The sequence below is a fragment of the Diadema antillarum genome, unplaced genomic scaffold, assembly GCF_040938485.1.
Source record: "Diadema antillarum isolate AM-2024a unplaced genomic scaffold, OU_Dant_1.0 scf00000207, whole genome shotgun sequence".
In the NCBI taxonomy this organism is placed as follows: Eukaryota; Metazoa; Echinodermata; class Echinoidea; order Diadematoida; family Diadematidae; genus Diadema; species Diadema antillarum.
Window position 1 is genome coordinate 1,036,515 of NW_027271096.1, and position 19,058 is coordinate 1,055,572.

The 19,058-nt window shown below is 40.3% G+C and overlaps 1 protein-coding gene across 1 annotated transcript in view; it reads left to right on the forward strand.

Annotated features, from left to right (window-relative positions):
• Nucleotides 1-246: 246 nt before the first annotated feature.
• LOC139724120 (uncharacterized) overlaps nt 247-19,058 on the forward strand; it is a 52,543-nt gene continuing 33,731 nt past the window's right edge. The window contains exon 1 of the mRNA XM_071635322.1: nt 247-1,485. Within this exon, the coding sequence (XP_071491423.1) occupies nt 247-1,485 (1,239 nt within the window). The remainder of the gene's footprint in view (nt 1,486-19,058) is intronic.

Consider the following 19,058-nt stretch of genomic DNA (forward strand, 5'->3'; position numbering starts at 1 on the left):
AGGCACTTGACATCAAGATTATAGGCATCAGCTCTGTGTGTTGTATGATGTATAACCATTTTAGCTTTTGTTTGCTCTTTTTTGCCAGTGAGTTGACATAGCACACATTTGCATGCTGCTTCTAAGACGTGAACTTATTGATGAGGATATTTTATCAAACATAGAGCCTTTATTTTCGCCTTTTTATAGCGATAACTGATGATGGTGTTTGTTATTGGATAGCAGAGATAGCTCGTGCGAGCAGACATGGCTACAAATACCCTGCATTTGTACCGCACTCTCCCGCTAAACGACAGCGAGAATACTCAGCTCTTCACTTTCAAGTTGGGGTTAATGAACCTGGACGAATTCAAATCCCGCTCCGTCCGATCTACCGTCATCAATTATCAGGGCCAGGATTGGTACCTGAGCTGCAAGTACGCAGAGGGGAAGCGACATGAGTTCCTGGGCGTATACGTGTATTGGGGAAGCCCCGCGGAGGGTGTGCGATGTCGGGCCGACTTTCGCATCATCACCCGAAACGTCCTTGACCCTACCAAGAGCCTCGTCACCGAAGGGAGCCAAGTAGAGTTCAGTGCTCCCCAGTCGCCGGGGTGGGGTAAAAGGGAGTTTGCACCTCTCAGGGAGCTTTTCACGCCGGGCCAGGGATTCTTGCTAGAACCGGAGAAAGTCGTCATCATCGAACTTGCCATGAAATCTTGCTCGACACTCTTCGAGCAGTCCGTGGATTTCGCGCAGCTCTTGAAAAATCGCGAGCAGCCTTATCCATCTTTCTTCACTGCCAACTTTCCGCTTGCTGGAATGGAATTCTACCTCTCTCTGTATCCTCTCGGTGATCGCGAAGAAGCCGACGGACACGTCTCCATGTATCTCCACCGTTTCCTAGGCAACGATGCTGAGTCATCGCTTATCGGATGTCGGATACGCTATCGATTCTTTCTCGGCCACAGTCGCACGTGTCCTGCGAGTTCAAAGACATTTGAATTCTCCTTCAAGAACGAGCAAGGCTACGGTCGTTTCAAGGCTTTCGAGCCCCTGAACGGCAGCGATAACCTCCTGTTTCGTGGGGCAGTTCCTCTCGGGGTCGAGATCGTCTCCATCACACCGTTCGCCCAGCCGGAGATCAGACTGACCACAAGAGGCTATTATCACACCGACAATTTCGTCTTTGAGGATGCCACCTTTCCTGATCACCGGGGCAACATCTGGCGCCTGTCTGCGACCAACGGCTCCCATTTCCTGTCACTCCGCCTCAACGCCAGCGACAAGAACAGGTTGTTCTCGGCACCAGGACTGGTCACCAACCAGACCCGACTGCCCAAGAGGGAGGAGTGTACCAAGTTTGTCCAGTGGAGAGCGTTTGTGCTGTCCAGAACTGACCGGAAGAAGACTCTGTCCGTCAACGGATGCCCCCTTACGGCGTACTACTCCAGGGGCCTGATGAGCACCAATTATAACATGTCTACCCAGATACCTCTCAGCAAGGTAAGGACATCACAGTGTGGGCATCACTAACTTATTCTTTTCACTAATGTAATAGAAGTCTAGAGAAATGCTCTATAGGCCTATGCCATTGAAAAATGAATGACGTATTCATGTTGTTTTTGAATGAATGCTTGGATAGATGGCTCGGTCTATGAAAGAGTGATTAATTATGATGAGATTTTGATACATACATGTATTCCTATACTGCATTATACGTTTTGTATTTTACTTTGTACCTTTATCACATTCATTGATCAGCATCAGTTCAATTTGATGAGATTCATACATGTGCCCATCTCTTATCTAGGAGGCTGCGGGATAGTTTGTCATCACCGTGAAATCTTCGAGAAGAGAAGTGTGTTATAGTTTCAACCTCGCACGAAACTCTGTGATACTTGATACGTAGAACTAACGTGTACTCGGGAAAATGCCAATGTATTCATGTGAGTACAAAACCGGCGGTATACCCAAAGGAGCTCTGCGGGAAGTCACGCTGTATGAATCGTTTAATCTAGATTTGTCTTGTGAAGCCACGTGACATAGTGATACCCTGTCAATTGTGCCTAAACAGAAATGTCAGCTTGGAATAACTAATGATTTATTCCAAGCTATCATTCCTATTTTATTCGCCTTTCCCGTTTTCTTTCGAAGCACTTGTAGTCATAACTATGATTTGCTACGAGTAGGAATTGAGAGTAATGTCAATAAATTCTAGTTTGCTCTTATTGATCCTTTTTTCCACTTTTATCCTGTCCTTTTAATCCTTTTAAATTCTCTGATTTTCATTACATCTGACTTCATTGACGTGTGTAACCAGCTAAAGGAATATGAATGACACACACACACACACACACACACACAGATTTGTTGCATTTAACACTGTTTTTTAATGGAATTATGGCCATCTTTTTATGTAATATTAGGGAATGATTAGATAAATCCAATCATACTGATGACTTATTATGTAGAGACTGATGTTCAATTATTCTAAACAGATTCGGATGGTTTCTATTTGAGAGAATATGTTAACAATATGCTACGGGACAATTATAATATGATATGAATTAGTGATGTGATATGATATACATGTAGCATAATGCTTCTTATCATCAAGTAATGAATATCGTATAATTTTACTTGATCATTCACCAGAGTTTGGTGTTTCCTATCGTGAAGAATATACCAGAAAAGAACATGCTGTAAGGCTCGTTCGCTCACTGAAGAGAGAAACATTGCAAAGACTAATTGTGTTGATTCATTATGGACTTGACAAACAAACCTTATCATTATAGAATTCACTGAATATCATTTACCACAAGTTTGCTCTTAGCAGGCTGTGCATATTTCAGGATATCAAGAATCAATAGATATACAGCATTGTACTTTGTACGGTGATCTATCACTTGGTCTACTCCCACTTCGTCTAATAGCCATTTAGTCTCAACCCACATGGTTTAATCCTGTTTTGTCTACAACCAGTTCGTCTAATGACCATTTAGTCCAATTTCCACTTAGCCTCATTGCCAATTGGTCTACTTCCAGATGGGCTATGCCCACTTCGTCTAACACCCACAGTTAATTAGACAAAATGGGAAAAAGTCCAAGGAGACAGAACTGCAATTAGACCACCTGGTCATTAGACGAAACGATAAGTAGCCAAACTGGGCATTTAGACCAAGTGAAAAGTAGACTAAATGAACATTAGACGAAACTGATAGTAGACCAAGTGAGTTTAGCTGTAGTGGTGTTAGACGAATTGGGAAGTAGACCATCTGATAGTAGACCAAGTGGCAATAAACCCTTTGTACTCTTTCAAACCTGATTTGTTCCCCGCACTACAAGATCAAATAACTCAAACTGACGAGTCTAAATTTGAACACCGTTGCAATTTTGTTGCACTTAAAGAAACGGCTCTACTCTGTAATGAAACAAGTAGAAAGTGGCTATCATGAAAGGGTGTTCGAATGTTTACGATGTGTTTTCGCCAGCTGATACCCGATTTTGTTCTTACTCCGTATGAGTTCGGAATTGAGCTGAAATTATTCGAAGAAATTGCAGATTTGTTAGAGTATACCGAAGGCTGATGACTTACGCTGTGTTGTTTGCCAGTTGCATGGTGGCAATCATTTTCTTAGTCAGGTGATTTTGCCAGAATACTTTGTTCGTCATTGTGCAAATCGTTAAATTCTGTGGATGAAGCATTAGACAGGAAGTCGGTTTTTAAATCTCGGGCAAAGTTTTAACCATAAAGCTGCACTCAATGGTTTAACATAGCACATGATGCCACTGAAGTAGCTATCAGAGGGAGTTCGAATCCATGGTGGCGCCAGAATGGGAGTGGATATTCTCCCGGGGGCGCGGTGGGGGGGGGGGGGGGTGGTCTTCACCTTATCCACTACCCTGGTTCTATACCGACGAGTCGCCTGTTCTGCTTTCACCCCCTGACAAACCTTGGCCTCTACACCAATCCTTCTTCAGCCTTCCTAGGGGTCAACATCCTGTCCCTGAAGTCAAACTTTTATGCGATGCTAAAGTAATGTACGAATAGAGTACGGTCATGATACCCAAGGAGGTACTAGGCAAGCTTGCCTAGTACCTCCTTTTGATACCTGTGTTTTTCTGTTGTATCAGGCTCTGTTTATCCATTTTTATTTTCTTCAAAATTGTCCGTAAATTTGTCGCGGGCCAGTACCCCAATTTTGATACTTACGAGTGACACCTTGCTGTCAAAATCATGACACGGCATGTGGATAGGTTTAATTAAGGTCACCCAAGACGTTTAGTGGTTGGGTGATGCTGACAGAGCAGTGCAAAGTCCATGTAGTAACAAAGATACCAAGCAGGCCCTATTTAGTGAGTTCACCTGAAGTACTATGCGTTTGCATGGTTTGCGGGTACGGCTTCTCGCGCATGTGATAACTCTATGATTAGATCGGATCTTTTTCTTTATATTACATCAAACAAATGCCACAAGAAACACTTTGTCTCGACCCACTAGGCCACTATTTCGTGGATTTGATATTGATTGTAACACCCAAAGGGACGTAGCGCTAGCAGTGTCTGTCATAAATGATAACGCAAATTTGTATCGACAAATCTGAAAAAATATATACAGCCTTGTATATCTCGGCATGTGCCTTTACTGTGTACAGTAAACGACCTTCGGACTCTACGACATCAACGACATCAAATTGGTGCCTGTAGGTACAATCGACTTGGTAGTCATATGGAGCTAGTAAATATGGCGACAGTGTACTTTGTCGCCTAGTCAAGGAGAGAACGTCATTTTCTATACAAATGTTGACACCAGCAAGTCTTGATAAATGGGCATCGTTAATTGCGCGGGCTATTTATTGTATGAGTGTTGGGGACGCGCCAACCGGCGCCCGGATTTTCATTATTGTGTGTCAGAGGCTTCCGTGATATTATATCATGACAAGATAGGAATATAGTAGGCGAATGTGAGCGAAATTACGGTTTATAAATATTATGCTGAAATAGTTTAATTTTGCAACTGCGAATGCGTGCCCGAGGGTTGGCCGCCATGGCAATTCTGTGGAGTTTTCACTGTCATGTGTATGTGTGTGTGTGTGTGTGGGGGGGGGGTAGGAGGGGAAATAGAGAGACAGAGAGACAGACAGTCAGAGACAGACAGACAGACAAACAGACAGAGGGAGAGGGAGGGAAGGAGAGAAGAACCGGTTCTAGAGATGGTACAGACGATGGGAGGACCATTTTAGCAACATTATTGAATATTCACACTTTCATTCACACATCTGCCCTGTGTTTGGTGGCATGGCTATGCGTAGCGCGAAAATGAAAGAAACAAAAATGATATAGGCCTATGGAAGCCGATGGCAGGGTTTTATCACTCCGTCTTTACTGCGTTAATCGAGAGTTGCGAGCCAACAAGGGTCAATGATCAACACTTGTGTGTGTAACTGCGTCCCGACAAGGAATTATACATGTTTGCATTGGGAATAACCGAGCAACGGCTGTTTGCTTTAGGCATTCTCTGTAGTTCCGTAATTTGAATTTTTTAGCATTTTGTCATAATTATGTCACGGCAACAACCAAACACAGTACAAAGTATATCACTGGGCAAACCAGTATTAAGATCATCAAAATACAAATTGGAACATTATAGAAACTAAGTACAAAAGTAAACGCAGTGCCATAATATTGAGCAAATAAAGATAATGCAAGCTTGTTTTCTAATAAAATAATGACAGAATCAAAGCTTTATAGATCCATGACGACGGAGTAGAGAATACTAGTATCCTATTACAGTGAGTGACGATACAGAGAAATATACTGTGATCTAAAAGTAATTGCAATCCAAATAAGCAACAATGAAATGTCCTGTGTAACGGTATGTCGAGTGAAGAATTGAGTAAATGGTAATTATCCGTCCTGCTGGGAACAGATTTTTAGCTTTCTACCGAGATTTGCTTGAACCATGGAGCTCCATGCTTGAACCAACACGGAGTCGAAGACTCTCGACATTGAGCTACGTACAAGGGGCCCCATGCTCTCAGCTAACCCCCACCCCTCTCTTTGCTCGGTAGGCCTATGACCTATAAGCTACTAATACTACCTCATTTCTTATACAGTGGAACTAAGGGAGTCAATGACATGACGGGATTGCGGGTTCGCTCAAGAAATCGCGCACTTTATTTTAGAAAAAAAATATATATATTTTTTTTTACATTGGCGTTCTGTATGCCTGTCAATTGCGGGAAATCGAACAAGCTATTCTCGTGAAACTATCATCTCTATAATTAGTCTCCCGCTACGACTGCCGGAGATGACTGCCAGAAGATATAAAATGGGTCACATCTGAATTCAGCCGTCCACTATCATCACTCACCCATCAGATTTTGATCATCTACATGAATATTTATGGTGGGATCATCGTGGCTCAGTGGTCAAGGCTCTGGGCCCTTAAACAAAACGTCCTCAGTTCCAATCCTGAGCGGTGCGTATCCCATTATGAAAAGGAAACTTCTAGAAATCTGACCGGGAGAAGGCCTACCAAATGGGTACCTGGTTTGAGGACAGTGCTTACTCCAGGGCTACCCTGGTAACGAAACGTTATCATTGTTATTATTATCATTATTATCATTAGTAGAAGTAGTAGTAGCAGTAGTAGCAGTAGTAGTAGTAGTAGTAGTAGTGTCGTCATCATCATCATTATTATTACATTATTATTATTATTATTATTATTATTATTATTATTATTATTATTATTATTACTATTATTATTACTATTATTATTATTATTATTATTATTATTACTATCATCATCATGACGTCTTCTTTGATTTATCGCAAGGCGACTGGCAGACATTAGAAGAAAACGAAACAAGATTCAACACAATCCTTTTGTTCCCTGGTTGCCGAACGTGTACGAGTTCTCTCAAGCTGAAATTTGACTCAAGCCATTCTGGTTCCTAAATGCTGTCTGTCAGACCAATATTTTGTTAAAATTGGGAGGTCTTGAAAAAGCCGCGGCTTCTATCTTTCGACACGCCCTAATTACAAGACGCTCCGAGGGTTCGCCCGCAGCATTGCCTATAAGCGGAGTGATGCCTTTCGTCCTGCAGCATGTAGCAAGTCTTCATATACATGTATAAGCCTGTCATTGCCATCGACAACAGGCTCGTACGCTGTATTGATGGTACTGGAGGAAGACAGTAATGAAAGAGTTAACACCGCGCCAGGGAGGCAGAAGTTAGTTCCGTGACAACAACATTGTATCGACGGCTCCGCGCTAACATTTTCTGCGCTTGGACCTTTCAGCGCTTGGACCTTTCACTACGCAAGACAGTGCTTATTTGCCACCTCGCATGGAACGCATCAATGGCAATTGTATTTCCATAGTGATTGGTATTGGTTGTTGGAGGGGGGGGGGCAGGACAGTTGGATGGCAATAATGTAAAGAAAGTTGAATCTGATCTAGGCTTGAATTGATTACAGCTCCCATTTTAGCACGACCACAGTGTCCATTTGGCAGTCTGCGGCCATATTGCAGTGTGGAGGGCAATGGTAATTTCAGGCAACACGTTCCCCGGTGAGTGAATCCTCCTCACCTACCACCGCGTATGATACAAAAATTGTCCTGCCGAGGATGACGCGAGGTCAGTTCTGTTGAGGTTAATGGCGTCAAGGCGTAGAAAGTACAAGGCCCCAATGATAAGTATCGAACGAGAGAGCATTCTGGTGGACAGCCTGTGTGGAGCAATATAGTACTCAGTAATAGTAGTCAAAGTTATATTAGAATGAATATTAGAATGAGAGAAATCTTGATGTTTTGTTTGATGACACCTGGGTGAATTGTGGTACATGTATTATGTAGAATTGGAAAGAAGTAATTCCCCCTAAAGAGTTGTGCAATACCGAATTGCCTAAGACGGAAAGCATAACGTCAAGTTTCCGCACGCTCGCAAATTCATGAGTGTCCATTCTCTTCTTGAATGTCATCTCCATATCTGGTCTCAAATTTCTGATGGTGTTTCCTGGTATTATTTCTGATGGTGTTTCCTGGTATTGCATGGCAATAGTCTCATGAATCCATCGACATGAACTTTGAACATTTGTGTTGTTGTTTTTTCTGATGTGAAATTTAATTGTCATTGTGATCAAAACATGACACAGGGTGCGACATAGGGACAAATCATGCAAAACGAAATCTCTTGAAAGCTGTTGTAAGAGATGGTTGACAGAAAATTTGTGTGTGCTTTTTCGGGTACGAAGGGCTGTTTGTGTGTGTGTGTGTGTGTGTGTGTGTGTGTAACTTCATCGCATCTTGTGTGGTTGACGTCTTTTGAAATGACGTTATACTCTAAAATCTGCACTTGACAATAAAGCAATATAGGGGTCGTTATGATGTGCAAACTCATGCATATTTAATGCTATTAGTATCAACAAATGTTATGGATTCGGTTAAGCAAAAAATCTTTAAACGAATCCGAATGCCCCCAGGAGTCCTAGTTTGGTATAATCGAAAACTGGCAATCTGAAAATATCGGGAGAAATATCACTTTCAAATGTTTGCGCTGGGATGGTTTGCTAATAACTGTCAGACATGAAACTCTATATATGACGTGGACTGGAATATCACAGTTGCGCTCATCACACGAGAAGTATGGGAAAATAGAGTGAGGGGTAAGCAAACAACAATGTGTAAAGACAGTAGGGCTGGGTGCATTTTTATCTTTGGTGAGGTGCTATAATGCAAGCCTGTATCAAGGATTTTTAGGTAAGCCTATTTTTGATACCTCCTTGCTTTTGTTTGATCCGTGCATTGCAGACCTATTCAATTCCATTCAATTCAATTCAAGCCAATTCAATCTAATTTAAATTAATTTAATTTAATTCAATTCAATTCAATTCAATTCAGTTCAATTTAATTTAATCTAATTTAGTTTAATTTGATTTAATTCAATGCAATTCTATTCAATTGTTTATTTATTTCCATCATCAAAAAAAAGAAAGAAAAAGAAAACATGATTCAAAGCTGTACAAGTTGTCGATTTATCTTTCATTCATCCAATAAGGACAGTTTCTTCGAATACAATATAAAGTATAATTCACGAATGATATTATAAAAAAAAAGAAACAATGCACACTTTGACATGGTAACAAACAAAAAAGTAAGTAATCATAACGACAAGAGACAAAAAAAAAAGGAGAAGCTAAAAGCCAAGCTTATAAGACGGGGGACACTGGAATGAAGACAGCGCCAATATTGCACGGCATTTGGTGATGATAACACAATCTTACATAATTTGATGCTATAATATGATGTAATATATTGTGACAGGATATATTGAAATGTGATAAAGCACGTCATGTTGAAATGATATCATAATATGCGATAGAATTACATGTGATTATTGTCGATCTTGATATTCAGTCCATAGCTATAGGCAAATTGCGTATGACTCCACAGCTAAACCGTCTTGATGCAACGCAGAATTGATATCCACATTTCTTATCATATACGAGACCATACACCATTTGTAATTAACGGGGGATCATGAGATAAGAAAGTAATATAAATGTAAATTTCATCTACCACCGGGCCTCCACTGCTTATCGAAGTGGAGTAACATCGTACCCACATGTATCCTCCGGAAATACTTAGCCTTCCGTACGTGTATTTTGTTGTCTTACGCTTCCCCTGACTTTTCATGTCGACTTGGAGAAATCCTTACTGGCTTCATCGCTCTTGTTTCAATCACCACCCTTCCCGCGCAAACCACCGTTCTGGGCAAACCCGTGCGAGGAGTTTGAGCAGGTGAAGGGAATACGAGCAGAGGGATGAGGGCATGGATAACTGCAAACTGCTTTGCAGCTGTGCCAATAGAGACGTGATGAGAACTTTAACCACCAGCTCCTGGATTACAGCAAACGGATTCTTTGATTCTTTGTGGAATTAGTGGTTCCTTAACCCTGTCAGTGCCACCGTTTCAAAATGCTGTCGATCTTGTATAACGATCGGGTTGCCAGTGGTATTATCAGAATAATACATTATAGAAATGTCTCTTCGGCATGATATAGGCAGGGAGGTGGAAGGTTCCACCTCCCTGATATTGACATACTATGTATCAAAGCATACGAGTATGCACATATGTATCATGTACATATATAGGCTTACATATACGCAAAATACTTCAAAATTGAGAGCGAGTGAAATTACTGTTTGCGGTAAAACTACCCAGCTTGAAGAGTGGCAATTTAGCTAATCAATGTCTGTAAGGATGTTTAACGAGATGGCGTATATGAGGAAAACGTGGTTGATAGCATGGTATTTTTTTACTTCGATGTAGGGAAATTTGTCAATCAGTTGCCATGGTATGTTGTACAGACAAGGTAGTCATGAAACATAATTGCGATTTGTGACTAATAATGGTAGAGTTTTATTCCTATAGGTAAAGTCCTTTCGAGCCCCTGTAATCATTACCGACCGTTTGAGTGCCTTCATCGTTATATTTAGATCTTATTTCTGATATTGTTTAGGGCGGTGAAAACGGGCTTGCGAGTTCATTCACGTGCGTCTGGTGCCCTACATGTGGATCGTATAAGAATAGTTGCCTCCCCGAAGATTTCGTCCAAGAGTTTTCAATTTGCAATTGTACGATAAGATGATGCAATTGAACTGTTTGATATTGATTTTTCTTTTTCTTTTTTTTGTGGGGGTGGGGTTATTCTTTCTTGTTCACCCCTTGCCACTCTCTTCACCACCTCATCATCAGGGTGTCGGCACCATCGACTATAAGGCATCGCTCTAAGTATCCTTGAAAGCGGACTGTAGTTACTTTTTCCTCCAAGAGGCGCGTATACATTCTCCACAAGACAGCATTTTGGAGACGATGAACCTTCCACTATTGCTGTTCGGTCACGTGACCCAGACTTAATCAAAGACAAAAAGAAGAAGACAAAGGAAAAGAAAGAAAAAAAGAATGGCGCGTGCCCGTCGATGACGCAGACGATTTCCTCTTCCTTTTTACGACTTGCCACTTCGTGACTTTACCCGACACTCGCGCCCAGATGGATGAAAGTCATCGATCCGTCGAGCAAGAAAACGTTTTCTGTGCCCCTTTCTAATGTCACCGTAAAATTGACATCAGCTTGGATGGGGGTGACTCACTCTCCTCCTCCCCCCCCCCCCCCCCCCACCCCCTCCTCCATTTCTCTTCATCACTTTTTCTTTGGCTGCAAACGCTCAGATGTAATAAGAAGACATTTTCGTCTATGCTCTGCAGTTTAAGGTGAAATCGGCACCTCTGATGGAGTTCGTTGTCGTTTTCCTTTCTTAATCGTGCGTGTGGGGCACATTGGTGGATGCAATCTTCAAAGCTGATAAGACGAAAAAGAATGTGAAGAATCAACAGCATGCACAACGAGCATTTATTACAATACAGTTAACACACACGTTTTCAGAGATAGATAAATGGATGGTTTATTGCTACAATAGATCGATGGATGGATAGATAGATAGATGTAGATAGATAGATAGATAGATAGATAGATAGATAGATAGATAGATAGATAGATTGATAGATAGATGGATAGATAGATAGATAGATGGATAGATAGATAGATGGGCAAATGTATAATAGATAGATAGATAGATCAGGGAGGTGGAAAGAGACTTCCACCTCCCTGGTTAGATATACAAGTATATACATGTAGATAGATGGACAAAGATCGAGAAGCATGATATTTTTACGGTCGTGATTTAGAAAATGTCATAGATGAACTCCTCTCTTATAATTAATGGCTACGAAGAAGGCTTATGCAACTTTTCACTTGAATTGTTTTGTGAATCAATCGTGACCCGTGAAAAAAAAAAGATGTGCATATGATGTGTATTTCGAATGTGCTGCCTACCCATTTGTAGTTATTTCGTTGATTTTTTTCATTGATTGATCGATCTATCGATGAATAATCAATTAATTCATTTTTTCATCTATTTAGCGATGTGTTCATCCAGAGCTTAATTTTTATCAATTTTCATCACAGATTTCTGCACAGAGTGGCCTACAGCCAGCATGAAGGCAAAACATAAAATCATGGTGATACAAAGGAAAACATGCTCAAGTTACCGACAAGATTAAAGAATAGAAAAAGTTGAAATGTGAATCAATAGTTAATACAGCTTGTTTTTTCCCTCCTGGGTATCTTGTTCCAACTGTATAGTGTAAGCTAATGTGAAGTCACTGAACTCACAAGGAGTTGGCTGTTAACTTAATATCATACAGCATCTCTCAAAGGAGTGATCCGTACCATTTTCCTAGAACAGAGACACGATTTCTACGACTCACACATGTTACGCTGCATGTGGCGAATTTGACAAACCAAGTAATATTTCTTTAAAATGGGTCTGCTGGTATGAATTTATAAAAGAAACCGAGGCATGATGTTTCTATAAAGTTTAGACAGAGAGAACTCGTGATAGAGAGATGGGCTCGTGTGATGAAAATGCTTCTCTTGAAGAAAGGGGAAAAGCTTGTCCGAATAAAGTGTATGCCCGCGATAATGCTGAATGCAACAGTTTACACTTATATAGCTGTGCCATGATGGAGCCGAGCGGCGTCCCCAACTTGACCCGTGTTGCATTGTTTCTTTGTCTCAATCTGTTTGAGAGGAGGCGGAGGAGGGAGAGAGGGGAGGGGGCTAGGATGGGGAGGGACGAATGCCTGGCATTGAACTACGCAGCGTGTTTAGTCGCAGGTGCTCAGCCATTGCTGGATTTAAAAAAAAGGCCGCGGTGGCGGATCCAAGGATAAACCTCCCAAACAAAACCTCTTCGGAGAGCATCTGGTGCCGCATGTTCTTCATATAATAACATGATGTTGTTTATGTCACTTCTTTTCATCCTTTTATTCAATTGCAACGAATCCACTGTATGATTTCAAATACGCTGCAGCACTATTGCATTCTTTTACATAGACACCCTCAGGCCAACAGAAGGACACAGAAAATACTTCTTGTATACGTGATGTAACAATCCTATCTCTATAAGAATGTTTGTATGTAGAAATGAATGTATGTTTGTATGTGTGTGTGTATGTGTGTACTGTGTGTGTGTATGTATTGGTGTAAGAATGCATTTATGGAAGTTTGCGATTGGATATGTGTTTTTGTGTGTGTGTCTTTCATATCTGAATATTTTAGAATTTTTTTTTTTCATTTTGTTTCATTAATCATTTCTGCTTCTCTTTGGATATGGATAATGGATAAAGCGGGGAAAAGTAACATTTGATAAGGAGATCTGAAAATGATACCATTTTTATTATCTTTACAATGATTATGCTTTGCCAGTATACCAGTTACATGATAAGAACCTATGATAATTGATTGATGGAGGGTGTCTACACAGTTCAATTTCCATAAGGGAGGGAGGGGGGGGGGGGAGGAAAAAAAGATATTTTAGGTATACATAAATATTGGAGAATATCAATTTAGCTCTTCCGAAGGGCAGGATATTGAAATATGTTCATTAGTTGTTATGGTCTGTTCAGTAATGGATGTCTGGATATGCGTATACGATGTATCATTATAAGGTGACCTTCTCCGTATATACCACCATGAAACCGTGTCTGTATAATCAGCCTAATTGCAACGCGTTTAGTTAGGAAGTATGTTTTATTGAAAGTGATGTGTCCATGAGAAGCCGTTTGTGTGTGCTGTTGGTTTGTGTATGTGTGTGTGTGTGTGTGTGTGTGTGTGTGTGTGTGTGTGTGTGTGTGTGTGTGTGTGTCAATGTGGAAAACAGTGCATGTTTTCGTGTGGTATACGTTGCATACAGCTTCACTTGTAAAGAGGAAAACTGGGCGTAGCTTACTGGGGGTTTATCCTCGAAATGATCAGCAGTCAATATATTGATGAATATCTTACTCATTTTGATGGTTTACACAATTTGATGTGTATTTGATTGAAATTTAGTTTAATCTTTCTGTTTCCCTCTAGTTAAAGTCACAGAAAAGTGTTTCCCTAGGCGAGAAGAAAGAAAAGGATAATTGACACAAGTATTAAGTGAACCGTATTGTTTAACCTCACGTAGATATGGAAAGTATAACCAGGCATCGCCCATCCTCCACTCCCCCCCCCCTTTTTTTTTTTTTATACAAGACCCAAAAAAAGTAATACATAGGCCTACTACTAGTCCGTAGTATCATTTCCTATATCATGATCACCCAAAGAAGTGTAGTGGCAAGTGCGAGGTTTCAAAGAAGCACGGAACATCGCATAAATAATATAAGTGAAGAACAAAACCGAGTTTACCATTCTCACGATCTTTTGATGCAATGTCGCCCCCGATGCGTGATAGATAATACCAATCGGATGTTCTAGATGCGATGGATGGATGATGGGGTAGAGCCATAGGGATCGGATGAGCGGATGGATGCGTAGTGCTTGTGACCTTGGGACGACACTGCAGCAAGGGAAATGCTCGCCTCAAATGATATGGGGAAGGTCGTGGTAAAGAGGATTTTTCGTTGTTGTTGTTGTTGTTGTCGTCGTCGTCGTCGTTGCTGTTGTTGTTTTACTACTGGCGTTAAGAGTGATAGGAGTGTTTTACGGAATAAATCCATACTCGAGAAGTGGCGGGGAGGGAGAGGGGCTTGTTGGGTATACGTATTGTAGGGTAGAGGTTTTTGTTACTAGAGTAGTGATCATAATCTCATGCAATACACTCGCAATACAACAAAATTTTGGCGATATCACAATATCAAAATGTCAACAGTTTATTGCAGAACTATTATTTACGTTTCGTTCATTCATTCCAATAAAAGATCAGTGGTTACAAATGAAAATGTTCAATCAAAATGAAATCAAGCACATAAGTCAAGCAAATGAAATCAGAATGTACCAATTTGCCATACCAAACAGTACATGAAAATGAAAAAGAGAACTAGATAAAAAGCTTGAGGCCTTGTATGAAATAAGTTCTCTCAGGTATGAGTGCTTATAGGGCAAACTGAATGTCATAGAACTTCAAACATCAGTAACAACAACAAATGCAAAGTAATGTAAAAATCATATCAAAATGTGCAGACAAAAACAATAATGTTCAGTATTTGACAAGAAAATACTTTTTTAAAGGTTTTTTAAACATAAACATTAAAGGCGTAATTTGCAGATGAAACAAAAACCCAGCATTAGTGCTTTAAAATAGTTCAAAAATGTGAGTTAGGGATAGAAACAACCACTGTAAAAATTTGAATCGGTAAAATTGATGTTAAGTATTGCTAAATATACGAAATGTGAACAATAGTTATAATAAAAAAATTTCAAGACTAAACCGTCTACAGTTACGGTTTATTGAGAAAAATACAGATATCTCCTTATATTTTAGGCTTTATCGCGAAAATTTTATATGATGGGATGTTTTGTGGTACAACAGACCTACACATATATGCATTAAATGTCATACCTTGAAAATTTTTTAAATCATTGTTCCCAAAAGTAAACAGGGCCTCAAAGAGAAACCTCTCTATGAGTGTTTCTCCCCCTCCCCTCCACACACACACATACACACACACACACACACACTCACACACAGATAATACACATAATGTATGATATACATTACATTTATGAATACATGTGTGTAAACGTATACTCTGTGTCTCTGGGTTTGTTTAGTTTTCTCTCTCTCCCTCCCTCTCTCTCTGTCAAACGACGAATCTGTACACGCAAAATGTGAATAACAAGAAGAAAAATGAGTTCGACATGCGTCCTGTCCTGGGCGAAGAAAGGCTGCTTCGTTAACGAAGGATAATCGGGGATTTTAATGGATTGCCATCCATCTCACGGCCTTGATTGTCAGAAGCCCTATTCGAGGTGTCCATGTATCAATTGTGGGGCGTGCATTAATGATCACCTCGTATCACGTGATTAGGGAAAGCGGATAACCTTCGGTTTTGTGACAATTTCCGCTCAGGTGGTTCCAGGCTTCACAGCTCGTCATTAAGAGGCTCAAGATACAAAGTATGTTTTGATGAAGACCGTCGTTTTATTCTCTACTGTACCCCAAGTATGCACTCACGTGACATGGGACGAAAATGTTTGCACCCTTTGCCGACGAACCGAGGTGCAAGGCTATTGTGACGTCACGGCTCCTGCTCCTGTCAACTTGACCTTTACATCCCCCGATGTAACCAATTTGTGACGGGACAGGGCTAGTGCGTGCTGGACAGCAAATTATAATGAAGGGCACGGGATTTTCATTTCTGATTAGGTATCTCAGTGGAAATCATGTGATGTATATATGAGAGTCTGAATGCAAAAATAGATAAATGTCATTTCCGGTTTTTGTTTTGTTTTGTTTGTTGTTTTTTTTTGTAAGGTCGTCATCAAATAAAAAGAAAAATAAAATCTTTTGAATGATACTGCACTCGTTATATAAAGAGAAATATTTGTGAAATTAATGTTGAATTTTCACATAAAAATATTTCAATCGTGTTTTGTTTTGTTTTTAACAGAGGATATATGGTGTGTGTGTGTGGGGTTTTTTTTTTTCATTCAACGCTTCTATAGTCATTAATACATGTTACTCTTGTTGCTGGAAATTCCAAAATCATGGTCTTTTGGCATTCCGTGCGTCGGAGAAGTGGGAGAAATATTGACTTATGGAGAAGGGAAGGGGCTTTTTACCCTCCATGACTGGGAGGCTACTCCAGCCCGTATTTCCAACAGAAAAGACCTACCTGACTCACTGTGTAAACATATTCACAATCTTTGCCTCGTGGTCATAATTTAACATATTTAGCACTCTCGAAATCTTCGACTCTGAGGACGGGACAGAAGCGGTGTAATTTCTGAGCATATATACCGAGAAAGAATAATAATACATCCGGAAAATATTTGTAGGTATATCAGTTACGAATCGGGGATCCATTTTTGTTCTGAATGTTGCACATATCTATCAGATTCACATCTGTGCCACATCGTGAAAAATCCGAAGTACTTTCCCTAACTCAGCATGTTTACAGTTAAAGAAAGAAAGTAGGCACCACTGCGGCTTCCAATTGTAACTCGCTTGAACAATGCGATCATTTATTATTGGTCATCTGGGCTCTGGCTGTGCATTTAATTCGTATACTCTGAATTTTTTGTTTATTATCATAAATGGCTCAAAGACGCCTTAGACTACCAGGAGAAATTAAAGAAAATTCAATAGGCCCATATTTCCATTGTTTCGGCTGCCAGCTAATATGGATGATTTGAGCTTTAAATATCTCTGATACGATTCTGATGCCAAATATATAATTTAGAAGGCATAAAGCTGGTGAAATTTCCTGGGACTTGCAAAATAATATTTTGTTTCATATCTCATAAAGTTTTTGTAGATTACTATATATAGGAATGATAAAATTCTTCTAGAAAATTGTAATTCGAAGACACAGCAGGCCTACCTACTTTTATATTTGCGCAATCTCAGCCCGCACGCTGCCCACCATCTACTATAAATAATTCATCTAACCCCTTGAGAGCTTGGCTCATGGAATATGATTATACGAAGGAACACAGAAACGTACTTTGTAGAGTGGACTTTCTTTTTCATTCCTTGTAAAACATCTTAAATAACCATTCCCTCGACAAAACTGTGGGTTTATCGCACTCATGGGGCAGAGATAATCGCCTTTGCAAAATTTATACATCAAAGGACTGCTCCATTTCCATTTTGTGGCTTGATAGTGGTTTCCTCCCTCGCGTTTCGCCGGCACAACAGTTCGTATTGTGAATCGATTGGTATATACGCGGGGGATTTCATTCATGCTTGATTTGATGTCGATACACCATTACTGCAGATACTTCAGAGCCATTAGCTGCAAATTCAATAACCGAGCAACAAACCTTATTTGCATGGGTTATGTCGTCTGTCTATTGTATATATTATGTCATATCATTCACCTGCCAAAATACCTGTCTTACTATCGCAATAGTATAGATGACATGTCAGCGACCGGTTTATTTGCGTATCCGGATTAATCAATGAATCATTTTACCTGCCACTTTTTCGTTTAATTATTATCATTATTATCATTATTTGCAATATGGTTTCATCTATGTCATATGTTGCAGCTTTGACATTTAAAGTTTTGTAAAAAAAATTACACACGAATAAGAGCGATTTCAAGCACGATAGTGCGTGAGCAAAAATGTATAACGGCGATTTGACTATGCATTTGAGCAACGTTAATTTAGTATTAGATATTTCAAAGAGAACCTGATGACTCACTGTGGCGGATGGAGAAAGTTGTCGCCTTCCCTAGCCCACAAGGAACATAGTGATTACAGACTCTTGCTCTTTTTTTACATTCATGTTATTTTAGTTTTCTTTTCTACATGCTGTTATTAATGTATTTTCATTTCGACACAACTACGCACGCACATATTCACACCCATGCGACCCTCCCCCCTTATTGGACATGCATATTCAAAGTGTAATTCTCTCCTCATGGTATAACTGCTCATGTGCAAGGTTGAAAAGCAGACGTGGTAATGAAGCTGTAATATCAATCAAGTTAGCTTGGCGTGACATCGGAGCAATCAGCGTCACAGGTCATTCAGACAACGCAACACACGTGTATCTCTCCCCACCCCACCCTCAAACTCCCCATCCCACCCTCAAGCTCCCCACGCTCCTCCTGCCGGGCTCGTTTATGTCAATTGTAATCTTGTTAGCGCTTTTGATGTCACTTAAGTAGGTTTCGGTGGTCGCCCGTCATAATAAGCCGGTTCACAGTTACCAGATCACGTGCAGATAAAGGTCATTGCATTGCAGAACTTCTCTTGAAATTGACTTGTAACTTTTAACGAAGCTAATTGAAAGACTGGGTAGGTTTTCATCATTGTGTTTTTATTATTCATGTATGAACTAGGGGCATATCAAAATATACAGGTGTCAGGTGATGTCTATTCTTTTCAACCAAGTTAACAAAAGCCATTCATGCAGCGTTTACATGTAAATATACCACTTTCTGCTTGACTGTTTTTAACCGCTCTTCTGATTAAAAGACTCGTCCATATTTTGAAAAGCCATTGAGAAAGAC